Below are 13,951 nucleotides of genomic sequence, written 5' to 3' on the forward strand. Positions count from 1 at the left end.
GCAGAAAGCAAAGGCCATCAGCGCGTCAGCGATTTCAAATATACTTTGTGGTAACCACGCCATTCAGTCAAACATGAACGTTGAAGTGATATACTGCGTTTGCGTACCTGCTTTAATATTAAAAAAATGGGCAAATGTCTACATTAGGTGGTCGTACACTGCAGAAAACGGGGTTTGAGGCTATTGTCAAAGAGTACAAAGTTTATGTTTTTCATGACTCGACTCATGAGCAAGGATTTGCTATTAGAGACTGACTATTTCACCATAAGTAGGCCACGCAGCCCGTTGTTAAAGATTCAAACCATGAAATGTAACCTTGAACGTATGTTTTTTTCTGATGAAATAGTGGCAGCCTTTTTTTTTCAGGCAGCAAGCGTAGGTATACTTAAAGCTTGGCAACTAGCGATTTGGAAGAATGTATAGTGTTTATTTGTAATACGTGTCTTGTGTTTAGCCCAGTTTTCTCAACCCCGACACCCATTTGAGTTCGCGTAAGGTTCTGGATGAGTCCGCGAGCACATTAACTTTGGAATTTTTCTTCAACTATTATCTGTACATGTCATATAGTATAAACGTATCTTCTATGCATTCTTTGTGATTTCAAAAAAATTTTCACGAGCTTTTAGAACTAGATATACTTTTGTTTAGTCAACGATATGGTTCTGTGGCAAAAGGACGATTTTAAGCCAGTCGGTTTGAAAGATTTTAGCAAATTAAGCCAAGTTAACTTATTCATTATCAATTAATTGTAAATTATCCTTCTGATGCAGGTGGTAGTATGAGCTTAATTTTATCTTTCCATCGAGATTTACAGTGCATGTGTGCTCAATAAATAAATCGCTTTTGCTTTCAAAATTACTTGAGTCCGCGAACATTTATGCTAATGTGGAAATAGGCTGGATTAGTAAGGTTGAGGAACATTGCTCTAGCAGCCGATACAATATGCTTTCGACGGAAGATTACGGATTGTTTCAGATACGAATCACAGTCGTTGTGTGTGTTATGGCGCTATTCAATGGAGTGGGACTATTTCTTAGCAGCATTTTTGCCGTCTATACACCCCCACATCGCTGTTATGTGGCTGAAATTGATTCGAACTTGTATCCAGCACCATGCGACTTACGGGACAAGTAAGTGCTGTAGCTTTGTAATTAAAAAAAAACTATGCTCCGCTTTTTATGTCGCTTATATAGTTGTATCGAATATATTCTCGTAACTGCATACAGTCATTTCATACTTTTTTGGTAATAGTTGAAAACGAATGCATGTTTTGGTAAGTCAAGAAAGAAACCCTGTAATAGGTTTTTTGAGAACTTAAGGTTAAGCTAATCGAGGCTATAAGCCAAAAGTTTTCTTTAATCGTACAACGGTGCATTGTGTTGTTCAGTAACAATTCTATGATCGGAGAGTACATACCAACTCAATGGGACGAAACTTCACAAACAACTGTCGTGAGCAAGTGCAGTCATTATGATTGGAGCAAACCAAACGGTAATGGCAAACGTACACCTGATGACGTGATTTACCGTTATCGTGTGCATAGTGTACATACTTATATAATAGCTATAACTTGTTTGCATATCTCCAGCCGATAATGTTTTGAAGCAGAAACTTAACGAAGTGACGTAAAGCAGTTAGTAATCGCAGTTTTTGCTTTGTTATTGTTTATAAGTCTTGGCGTATATCATTTGCAAATTCAGCAACTCGTGAAGCTGTGGCTTGCGATAAAGGATGGAAATACTGCCGAAAAAATGAGGTCTATACAGCAACAGTAGAGGTATGATCTAATTATCCTAATCTTTGTGTTGGTATTCTACACATACAGGTTTGCGGTATATAGAAATATTACGAAATTAAGCTTAATAACCAATTCCAAACTTACGTAAGGAGAAACATGTAAATTGTAATCTTGAGATAATTTTCTTAAAAAGGGCCAAATCCTTTGTATTTCCAATCAACCTTTTTTGCACACACGCCAAAAACATTTTGAATGACGTTATTTTTCCTACTTTGTAGTTTGACCTTGTATGTGATAAAGCTTGGCTTGTGCCCCTGATACCATGCTGCTTAATGCTTGGTAACATGATTGGCGACATCAGTGGTGGTATGTTTTCGGACAGGTGAATAAAACCACGAAATATTAGGTGTTCTTTTATACCGAAAACAGTTAGTAACAGCTAATTGTAACATCAGTTTTGGTAAAAGTTTGTTTCTGCGTGGTTTTAATGTCGGTACGACAGCCATGCTGTAATGTCATGTTGTAATACAATCTTCGGTGTGCTAGACATGTTTTTATTTTCTGTGCATGAGCAGCTGCATTTTCATGTTTGTTAATACCGTAGGTACGGAAGAAGACTTACCATTATCATTGGCTGGATACTGTTTAGCTGCAGCATTACTCTTATGGCTGTCACACCAGTTTGGGTCGGTATACACATACTCACTTTCGTTCAAGGCTTGGCCAGCACTTTTAGAACATCGGCTGGCCTGGTTTTATGTAAGTCGCCATCTTGTTTGGTGCGCAGGTAATCGCGTCAACTGACTACTTGCGTCAACACTGTTTTTCAAACAACTAATGTTGGCTACTTATTCTTACAGTGAGCGAAATCTCTCCTAGCAGGCATCGGTACAAAGTATCAATTATAAACGTCGCTTCAATAGCACTGGGAGGGATGTTTTTGCCGCTCATAGCATACCTCGTGCCTAACTGGAGGTTCATGACAACAGTCGTCGCCATCTTGCAGCTTTCTGTAGTGGCTCCTAGTTTTTTGTAAGTGTACTACACGGCCCACGTAACGAATAGGTATAGACCTACTCAATATTAAGCATAACTATATGTGTCAAGTTTGTGGATGTTCGGTAGCCTATAAAACGGCGATTATTTATCGAATATTAGTTTTATTCCCTAAAATTGTTTGTTTTTTCGAATTTTTGTTTAGTCGCCAACTACCGCTTTAAAACTTTTTGAACATGATTTTTATCAATATACCTGTTTTATAGTACGTCTTAATAGGCTTACTTAAGCTATTGCAAAATATGCGATTAGGAATTTCTTGGTTTGGATTATTTATTATTTTATTCAAGTTTTTTTTTGCTAAATGCACTTACTGAACAATAGGACGTACGAACCTGTTTGCATTTTTGACATTGTGTCTTGATATAGTGACAGATCGTTGGAACTGTATACAAGTATTACCAAAACAATAATAATCACTACCGATGGCGATTAATTTCAGGGTCTTGCGCAACTCTTTAAAGTGGTTACTTGAAAATCAAAAGTACCAAGAAGCTAGAAGCGTGTTGGTCGAATCTTCCAGACTGAACCAAGTAAAGCTAAATCATGACGACCTAGAAAACTTGCAATGGGTAAACAACCATATCTTAGTGAAGTAACACCTAAAAAGATTCGGATTGTACATTTTAGCAATTTATAAATTAGGGCAGGCGTCAAGGCACTGATGACGATCGTAAGGAACCCCCTCAACCTCCAAGGGCAAATAGACGGTTTTCATACGTTGACTTTGCTCATATCACTTTCCTCAGAAAACGTGTCTTGATTTTATCACTGGCTTGGTAAAAGAATTGGCAGCGAAAATCGTGAAACAAGAATTAATCTGTTTACATAATGCTAACTTGACTGCGCTTACAGCTTAAGGATAATTTATCAAAGCATAAGCTATTACGATACTGCGCATTTTTTCCTGTTGAAGGTTTGCTTCAAGTATGCCGTATTACGGTTTGTCTCTGAACACGAGAAACCTTGAAGGAAATCGCTTCCTAATTTTTCTGGGAGTGACCGCAATAGAGTTACCCGGTCATCTTTTGGCCTACGTCGTCTTACGCAAAATGGGAAGCCGCAACACATTTATGATTTTGGCCGGGCTATGTGGGACTACTTTGCTGATAACCCCATTAGTCCAACAAGGTATTATAATAACTTATTTTTCATAGGTTATCGTTTCTTTGTCTTTTAAGGCTTGTAATGTATAATTCTGACATCGGTTGAAATACCAGTAAATAATAATACTTGTCACCGTCGTTAAATGTCCGGTGTAAACCATATCTTGTTCGCGAATTAGTTTTGGGTTAAAATTTTGTTATTTACCGTATGTGCTCTGTAGCCAGCAAGCTACGACTGATAGTTTGCAATATGATTGGAAAGCTATTTGCCAGCGGTTGCTTTTCTTTGCTCTACACATTCACCGGCGAATTATTTCCAACATTATTGAGAACCCAGAGCTATGGAATTTGTTCTTTTGCTGCTAGATGTGCTGGTGTGATTGTGCCATACTTATTGTACCTCGGTATGATTTACTTTAAATTTGTGGCGTATATATTTTTTGAAAGTGTTCACTGTTGTGCAGAGTTGTAAACGGGCCATATATTGTTAACCCGAACCCGATCATTTATTTAAAGCCCGAATTGGGCCCGAAAGTTAATTTTACTGAATGAATCAAAATCATCATTTTTTGATGCCATTGTATGACTGTCGTCATTTCTAAGTTGCGCGTTCCGCTCTGCGGGTGGTTTTCAACTCTATGCGTGCATGCACATTCGTACCACGAAAGTGAAATTACGACGCAACGCTGTCGTGGCTGTTGCAGAGTGTAAATAGAAATTCGGGTCCGAATGTGGTCCGATTATATTTTCAAGCTTAAGCCCGAACCCGAACCCGACCCCAAAAACCCGGCCCGACTTACAACTTTGCTGTGATGTATATTTCCTTTCTTTAAAATTACTTATCGAATAGTCCGTTATTAACTTAGTAGCATTTTCTTGGCCTTTTTTGACGAAAATTTGTTATTATAACTGTACTCAGCATGCTATGTAGTTTGTACTTATAGCAATTCTCTTTACAAAAAGGTAACCACATCCACGGTTTACCGTACTTAGTTATGGGATGCTTGATGATAGGAGCTGTTCTGTTGATGTGCTTCTTACCTTCCACGAAATCATTAACTCTGCCCGATACCATCGAAGAGGCAAAATTACAAGATTACTGGTAACATTTTCGCTTTGCTGATTACCTTTTGCATGATAGTAGGAATAAAAACATTGAGTTAACTTTGATATGGTTATAACTACATTGTAATGTTTCTGTCAATGCCAATTTCTTGACTTATATACTAATCCAACAAACATTATGGGCATCGTAACGCTTCGACGAATAGGAGCCGTTTTTTGCTTAATTACCTGGCACATACCGTTCTATTTGTTTTTTCTGTTGTTTCAAACTATTTTTAAAAAGCGGTTGCTTGTAGCACTTGCTCCTATTCATTGGACCTGGTGGACAGTTCCAAAATCGAGCAACACTATACAAAAAATCAAAAAAACAAAAACATGTTTGACAATCGGAACTTGCGCAAAGGCTAGCTCACTAATCGGGGCTCGAACGATGAGGAAACATCGCCGGGTTTAAGTCGAGAAAGGATTTTCCTCAGTCCGGGGATAAAGCTTATCACACCATAACATACTGTTGTCGCAAATTAGCTTACAGACGTATTAAATTTTGGCAATTGTAGGCGTACGACTTAAAAGTTCAAACTTGAAGAATTATTTTCTAATAAAGTGATAAAATTATAATGTTTAGATTCAATACTATACGTCGCCATGCACGGAAAGTTGAAGGATGTTATTGCGCAGCAGCCTAACAGCGCAATGCAAGATTTGGGGACACCTTGCCATTGAATGAGCATGTACTTCAAAGATAGCTCAAACACTAGGTTCATTTCTTGTTTAGGTGGCTACAGTTACTTTCTTTTTGGTGCTATAGAGAAATTACGGTTTCGGTATTTGCAGTTTAATTTTCTGAAATGCACGTTCTTTCATTAAGCTGAGTGTATTTAACTTAAGCACGTGAGAAATATTTATTGATCACAATTTTACTATCGATTTTCAAACCATTTCGATGCAAAAACACTAAAACAAATTTGTTTGCCATTGGTCGTAAATATTATCCGCCTGGAATTCAGTATCAGCTAAAACAAAAGCTAAGTTTGCTTTTCAAAAGTTAGAGTATACCATATCAGTTCATACTTCTGCGCGATTAAACTGTTATCTATTTATCCATTCTACGGCCGCGTTGAAGAGTGGGTTGCACTTCGTATTTTCTGTGCGTTTGCTCAACAATGCTGGTTACCTGTTGCTTTGACAATGAATCCGCCACAAAAGCTTACGAATTCCGTTAGATTCCGTTTAGTTTTATTTTCTTTCTGCTACGCTCACTATTTATATTGTTACTGTAACTTATCCAAAGAGTTACACTAACAAATCTTCACTTAAACGACTAAAGCATATCTAATTGATCTAAGTCATGGATGGGAAACTTTAGTCCAACGCTACATTTCAGTTATCTAGGAGTCAGTTTGGCGGAAACTCTTAAAACATTACATCGATTGGTAATTCTTGTTTTTTTTTGTTTTTTTTTGGAAGAAAAAAATGATTAAAAGGTCCTACAAACCTCTCAAAAAACGTATATTAGTTCTTCAAACTAATACGTCATCTAAAAGTCTAGATACAACTTAAAAACCTTTGCGATATTGTGTGGGATTTTGGTGCTTTTCGAAAATGCCGGTCATTGACAACCGCTAACAATGCGGTAACCGGCAGACCGATAAGTTAGGCAACGGCAAATGATACACGTTTGCAAATTTAAACAAAGAGTTTACCAACGATTGACATCATGAATGACAACCAAAAAATTTTACTTCAGGCTATTTTTGTGATGTTTTTGTGGCAGCCACTTTAAACTTAAAATTTTTTGCTGTACTTTACAGTTATAACTTTTCACTGCAAGCTTAATTTTGTTAACAACAAACCAAAGTCAAAAACATTGAGAACATTTTTTTAAACAAACTAGTTTTGATTGATAGGCTGATAACACAACGTCCAGTAGATTAATATTACATTAGGGATAGAATGGGCAGCAAAAGCAGACAGGAGAGTAACATTTTGCTCCTGGGTTTCTTTAGTTTCCTTGGTTTAAGGAAAATTATTTTTAATGCTTTTATTTGATACTTTTGCTAACAGAACTATTTGTTTCTCTATTTTAAAACAAGAACATCTATATGAAACAACGTTGCAAGTGCGAAAAGACGTCAGCTAAAAAAGAATCACATGCTGAAACACTTTTTAGCTATATATTTTAAATACCATCAACAGAATATTCAGTTGATTAATTTTGAAGTAAATACTAATTTTTTTATTGCACATTTTTATTACTATCTTTTAATGCTCTTTTTAAGTCACACAGTTATATGTCGTGAGGTACATTGCATAAAAGAACAACCATAACAAAATAAAATAAAAAACAATTGACCGAACAATTTGTTCAAACGCAGTTTTACAGTGAAATGGATTCAGCGGAAGCAGGATTTGAGTTTGACTCTTTTCCTCTTGGCCGAAAACATGATAAAGAACTTCGAAGCCTTTTGAATATTGCAAAACGCAGAAATCATTAATTAATTATGGTTGTTCATTGATTACTTCAATGAAGTACTTTGGTAATTTTCCAAAGCCGCAAAATAAAGATAGATTTACAATTCCAAAACGCAAAATATTTCTCTATAATTTGTTTACATACACAAAAGTAAGATAAAAAAAAAACTACTGTAAGTCAGTATCTCTACTACATATACCTTTCTTGCTGCCTGGCATCTTCCAAGGTATCTGGCAAGGGTTTAAGTTTTGTTTCCGGTAAAAGATAAACGGCAAAAGCGGCAGCTATCCCTAAAGTACCCATAACCAAATATGGTATGGATGGGTGAACAATTTCCCCTGTAAACCAATGGGGTCTCCATATAACTCAATATTACAAAACCGGATAAACGACAGACTAATTTTATTCCTTCTATTATAAGTTTGTGCTACTTATGAATAGAATAGTTATACCTAAAAACAACAGATATGGAACCAAGACATTCCAGCCTCGAGATACCGATGAGCAAAGACCGAACGCCTGGGATCGTAAAAGAGTCGGAAAAACGTCTCCAGTAAACGAGTAAAGAACAGTCATCGACCCACTGACCAATAGTTTTCCCAGCACATTGGCTGCTATCATAGCCAAATGTGAAACTATATAACACAGTGTTTGTGAAATTAGCTCAAAACAAAAAAAATTATGAAAGAAGCAACGCTCGAATGTAGACCTACCTGTCTGCAGAAATGGGGTGGCCACTACACAAAGGCCACACCCCGCGGTCAGTATCATAAAGATTAGGCGGCCTCCAAATTTTCGCATCAGGAAGAACGCCAGAAATGTTCCAGGCGTTTCAACAATAGCAAGAGCAAAGTATGTAAGATAGACATTGCCGCCGAGGTTACGAGTGTTGATAGATAAACCAAAATAGAGGGTATTTGCTGCTGACCTAAACAGAATATTCAGCATTAAACTTATGTAATATGGGAAACTACAATTTGATTATATCTTATCGTTCCCATACCAGGCCAATGCCAGTATAAGGATCCGTTTTCTTAGAAATCCAATCTTGAACAGATCGAGAAAAGACAGTTTACTACTTTCGGTTCTTTCAGTTTTCTTTTTGTAATCATCCTTTAAAAGTCAAAAATGTTATGACTTATGTTGTGGCGTTAATAAACAGCAAACTAAATTAAACTGTGGGCAGTTTTTTATTTAAATCACTTAACCGTTTACTTCGTTTTCTTCCTGCAGCGCCTTGACTTCTTTTTTATCTGAACGTCTTTTATTTATTTTTGCTGCTTTTTCAGTTAGCTTTTTTGCTTTGTCAAAAAGCTTATTTTCCAAAAACCAACTAAGAGAATTTTCTAGTATACTACAAAATAAAAAAGACTACATGGTTTTTGGACAGAATTTTGAGCAAAAAGGCATAACTTACACAATAATGTTATTATAACCGTGTACAACAAAAAAAATTAATAGTTTTGACAATTATCCGTTATAAACTAGAACTTTGGTGAATGTTATGTTTACGTTTGTTAAGCTATTGATACAGCCACGTTTAAGACATTTTGCTCGGATAATCATTTATAGTTTTATACCATTACATAGATCTACTTTATACAGTGTACAAAACACTTACAAGAAACTTGGCAGAAGTATAGCTAATTGTGAAGCTCCTATAAACAAGGCCATATGTCTCCAGTTAGGGAAGAGGTATGCCACGCCCGGTAGACAGGCGTTACCGAGCCCAAAAGACAAAACGTTTAGTGTTGTTGCCATATATCGGTGCTTCGTTGGTGTTATTTCGCTCACTTTAAGCAAAAAAAGAAAAATATGTGTCATAAAAACAGCTTTTGATTTACTTATACAAAAATCTCTCAATAACCGGTATATAAACCTAGCTAATACTTAAAGATGTTGATGAAATTAGTATATAGTACTGTATGCACTGTTACATTCTCACTTAAAACCATGGCAACATTTGCCCGTATGGTGCCGCCAAATCCTATACCAAATGTCAGTATATGAAGAAATATCCACATAGGTGCTACAGCAAATATCAAGGACGAAGAACAAACTATTGTCCACCCAAACAATATGGCAAATCTACGACCGTATCTGTGTAGGTTTCAAAAATTTTTAAGTGTACATTATTTTAGTGCCAACAGTCAGACTACGGCATAAACCATAATGAAGAAAGAAAAAAAAACGATAAAACAATAATACAATAAGACTTTAATTAGGATACTTGAACAGGGGTAAAAGTACTTAAAGCATTCAGATAGAGGAAAATCTACTCTTTGTGTATAAGTTTGCAAACCAAAACTATGACAGTCACAAACCTATCTGATATGTAACCACCAAAGAATGATCCGGCAATACAACCTATCATAAGAGAAGATTGTACCAATGGCGCAATCCATAAACGGTCACAAACCAAATTAAACTAGAAATAAACACAAACAACTTCAAACTTGAGTAATAATTAGTCACTTGGTTTGATAATTTTTAAGTTATGTGCACCCTCACCTCCATACTGGCCGTGAGTAAACCATTTCGAACAAAATATTTCCAGCCATTGTCGCATGGTATTTCATTTGAGCTTGACGTTGTGGCGTTCAAATCTGAAACATTGAATCGGTTGGAAAAGAATAAACACAAAAGTGATTTGACTGAAACTTTAAAGTAAGAATTAAGAAAACGAAATAAATTAAAAATATTATTCTTCAGGAGGAAAGCGGTTTTAATGTAGCCTATAATGTGTGGTCATAAAGCAGCATTTTTTCAAGTATATTACCTGAAGTAGTAGTTGACCAGTTATACATGTAACACTTGTTACTTTGACAATTACCGTCCACCCCGACCTCGACCGGAAAATAGAGCAAGGTTGCGTTTCCGCTGCAGTTCTTTGAACTTGTATTCCTTGAGACGAAAAAATATTTCGCTGAGTCAGTTTGATAACCTGCCACTACCCATTATCTTGTTGCTATTTCGATCATGCATTGAAGCCAAATAGTGAAGAAAATGCTAATAAGCTTATACTCGAGGAAATAGTGCACTTCACTCGCATACTATATTACAGTATGTATTGTACGCTATATGCCACTTTACCTAACGAAGTATGCCCTCACTCTATACACACAGTGCACACTCACAATCGTATATACAGCAGTACCAATGCCCAGACTTTGTTGGGCTAAAAAGTCTAACGCAAGTAGTTAGCAGTGTATTGTTGAAAGTTAAAACAAAATGTAGCCATGATAGTAAGCATTATATTATTCCACATCAATTGAAATAAGTGTGTATCGTTGGACTGTGTTCGTACTATACATTTTAAATAGCCGTATAATGTAGCTTGAACTTGTGATCGGTATACTTTTTACAGTGTACAGGGCTATATTAATTTTATTCGGAACCAAAAAAGAAATTCTTGCATTCTGTATATTGCTGTATCGCATTTTCAGTTTCATTTTGTTAATATATTATAATGGTTTGCTCTGTCTAACAAGGTGCAATAATTTTTTGTATGTTTATTAATTTGTACATTTATCGCTTTTTCAGTTTACTTCAACTCGGCATACATCAGTGCTTTGAACAACTCAATATTCAAACTTTTACCTTGTTATGTATTTAAATTTTTAGAGGAATTGGAATAAATTGTGACAGCAATATATTGAACGTTTACATGGACAAGTCTTAATTAAATATGTAATTGTAACTTTGATTCTTAACCAGCCACGTAATCAACGTGACCATGATTTAAAACAACAACTAAAAGCAGTTTCACACTTAGGCCTACTTTTCAGCAAACTGCGGGTATTGTTGATTTGAGCTGTTCCTCTTCAATGTTTCCTCATCATCATCCAAACCAGGAAGATAACAGCGATGATCCGGAGTAAAGATCATGAAGACGCTACTCATCATCATTCCAAGTCCAAGAAGAAAACCCATGACGACCACAAGAGCAGTTATCCTCATCTGAAATCTTCCGTAACCAGCCGTTGACAGCAGCACATCTTGCTGCGTCTTCATTTTTACAAGATTATTAATTATGTCAACCCTTAAATGCAAGATGAAAAGTGTTTAGTGGCAAATGCTACAGCGAATTCAGGATAATGGATAAAAGTAATTGTAATCTTGGACCAAATTAGACGAGTAAATACAGTGAATAACCTCCAACATAAAAACTAGTTTCGATACAAGAAGGCTTATAAATGATATGTTTTACGCTATGCGTTATCATTACACCGACATTTTCCTAGAAAGCAAACGATTTTGCCAATTAGCTATGACTTTATTGTTGACTTGACATTCCCATTGTAGTCATCAGTAAGTAATACAAGTTTTAAGTTTTGTGTCGGTAGCTCTCGCCCTCCTTTGTCCTACTAGTTTGAAGAAATATAAAAGATTATAAAACTAATGAATTAATTTATGAGGCATTGGTGGATAACCACGCATTGCTGCGTTGCAGTTGACGATACGCTTACAAGCGTTTAACAAAGCAACGTCGATTTCTTAGCAATACACGGTAACTCTGTACGGTTATAAAACAACCATTTCATCTTTATAGTTTAGAATATCAATTCGGAATGCAGTATCTATTTACAATGATAAAAATGTAAAAAACACTCATAATGTTGTTGGTCAATTTTTTAGTTGGCATGATGACAGTTTGTTTTTTTAATGTTTTTGTGGAAATATGAACCAGACTGACATAATATGCAGCCTGCCGTTGGTTGTAACATAATCGATTAAAATTAAGCCGATTCTAGGCCACACAGGAAGCATTTGGCAATCGCGTCCTTTCGATCTTTTGGTCACTTAAAATAATGCGACAAACATCTTGCACTTTTGCGCGTTGGCGTTACTTCCTTCCTTTACCAAATATTGTAAATGCTTTTCTGTTCGTTGCTACTAACCCCTTCTCCCCAAAAAAATTAAATAAAATAAAACTTCAAATTCCTGCAATATTTGATCAGACCGTCAGCATATGTTACAAAAAGTCCAAGTAAATATACATTTTATTTTTGCCGCAAATTGTTAGTCCATAACTTCAATTGTATTATTTGTTATAGACAACTTAACCCAAATCTGCCTTTAATTTTACCTTCAAATTTAATCAACTTAGCTGAACTACAGTATTCACATATCTTTCCTCTTAGCTCAATACATTTTTCAAATACACGAACTGTTTGTGTGCGTCCACTATAACTCGATTTCGGTGAAAACTCTTTCTGGTACAGAGGAGCTATCTCGTTGTAACAAACGACGTTGCCGTTTACTGCATAAGACGACCTTAACAAAGAGCTTGTTATTTACAGCTGAGTAACGCATACTGAGCTATGGAGACAAAGCCAACAGACAACAGTTAATAATTAACCTGACCACCTCACATACAGCTGTAAATTGTGCAACAAATAGGATAGTTTTTCTGAAATGTCGATTTCTTTGTTAGCTTTTTATTATCCCCTGATATCGCAATAAAACTACATGAATCCTGAACTTGAAAGCTGTAAAATCTAATTACCACCTTCTATTTCCGGTGTCTACTATCGAGAACCGACCATCCTGCTCTGAAGTTTGCGCACAGCAACCTGGTGAACGCGAATGGACTTACTTTGAACTTGTCTCGTACGTTGGTCTGTTATGTCGGCGCCAGGTCGGTTTAAACTTTATAGAACTCGCCCACAATACTTTATTCAAAAATCGTATGCATGCTAGCATTTTTGGAATTAGTCTATACATTGATTTTCGTATTATACACAACGTCTTTCTTCATAAGCCCCACCGTACAGCAATGTTGGTCATGCTGATGCCAACCTTATGTTTAGGCTTTTGTAAAGACAAAAGAAACTGGAATAAAACGCAAGCAAGTAAATATGCCTGCGGTTTGAGTATTTGAGCCAGGGTGTGAAATTAAACAAGACACGTACAAAGCTCAGGATAAGTTTGGAACTCAAACATAAACGAACCTAAAGCTGAGTTATATAAGACATACTTCTCATTGTTCCTAGTTGCAACATGCTCGTGAAATGTTGCAAAGAGCAGAGGTCGGATTAAGGCTTAAGTTGAGCGACTAATAATAGCAAAGGTATTTTGCTGACAGTGTAAAATGCACTACTTACCAAGGAAACATACATGTGTCATCGTTATTATATCTTATCTTTGTTACATAACCGTTATCAAAGTTTTAGTATAAATGAAGCCAGTAAACAATTATGAAGTAGGTTTTGCGTACAAATTCCTTTGTAAGTTTAGGAATGGTCTATATTTCTATAACCTTTGGATGACGTGTTCACGTTTCACAAAACAATAACGTGAGCATGTTACGCAACATCTAAAATGATCTTATGCACAATGCATGATATACCCTTCAGCGATTGCAACGTTGGGTAACGTATAACCAGTTTTAAGTGCGGTTGCGATTTCATTTTAATTACTCAAATGACTTAAATGTTTTAAACACGAGTTTCTACGCCGTGATGGAAGCGGAAAACACCTGAAGCAAAACACAGATGGGCTTTGAAAACG

At 36.2% G+C, this 13,951-nt stretch overlaps 3 protein-coding genes across 4 annotated transcripts in view; 2 read left to right on the plus strand and 1 right to left on the minus strand.

The window, feature by feature from the left end:
* LOC143461311 (solute carrier family 22 member 2-like) overlaps positions 1–13,951 on the plus strand; it is a 162,342-nt gene that overhangs the window by 9,079 nt on the left and 139,312 nt on the right. The gene's annotated exons all lie outside the window — the stretch shown is intronic.
* Positions 169–5,975, plus strand: LOC143461308 (solute carrier family 22 member 4-like). 2 transcript variants are annotated; one of them, XM_076959188.1, is made up of 12 exons: positions 169–1,130; positions 1,388–1,491; positions 1,701–1,777; positions 2,017–2,120; positions 2,343–2,497; positions 2,599–2,770; positions 3,237–3,366; positions 3,440–3,573; positions 3,711–3,925; positions 4,122–4,304; positions 4,864–5,002; positions 5,591–5,975. In XM_076959188.1, coding segments are annotated over exons 1-12 (1,602 nt in total). In that variant the 5' UTR covers positions 169–942; the 3' UTR covers positions 5,592–5,975. The 2 variants fall into 2 exon arrangements, with proteins under 2 accessions (XP_076815303.1, XP_076815304.1); XM_076959189.1 differs by having other exon boundaries at positions 989–1,130; positions 1,673–1,777.
* On the minus strand, positions 6,586–11,474 carry LOC143459685 (organic cation transporter protein-like). Its single transcript, XM_076956918.1, has 12 exons — positions 11,220–11,474; positions 10,218–10,342; positions 9,950–10,044; positions 9,763–9,866; positions 9,384–9,538; positions 9,060–9,231; positions 8,654–8,792; positions 8,442–8,551; positions 8,152–8,366; positions 7,891–8,073; positions 7,638–7,776; positions 6,586–7,427 (listed from the first exon to the last, which is right to left on the minus strand). The coding sequence occupies exons 1-12, from the start codon at positions 11,450–11,452 to the stop codon at positions 7,343–7,345; spliced, it is 1,755 nt and encodes a 584-aa protein (XP_076813033.1). The 5' UTR covers positions 11,453–11,474; the 3' UTR covers positions 6,586–7,342.

The sequence above is a fragment of the Clavelina lepadiformis genome, chromosome 5, assembly GCF_947623445.1.
Source record: "Clavelina lepadiformis chromosome 5, kaClaLepa1.1, whole genome shotgun sequence".
NCBI lineage: Eukaryota > Metazoa > Chordata > Ascidiacea > Aplousobranchia > Clavelinidae > Clavelina > Clavelina lepadiformis.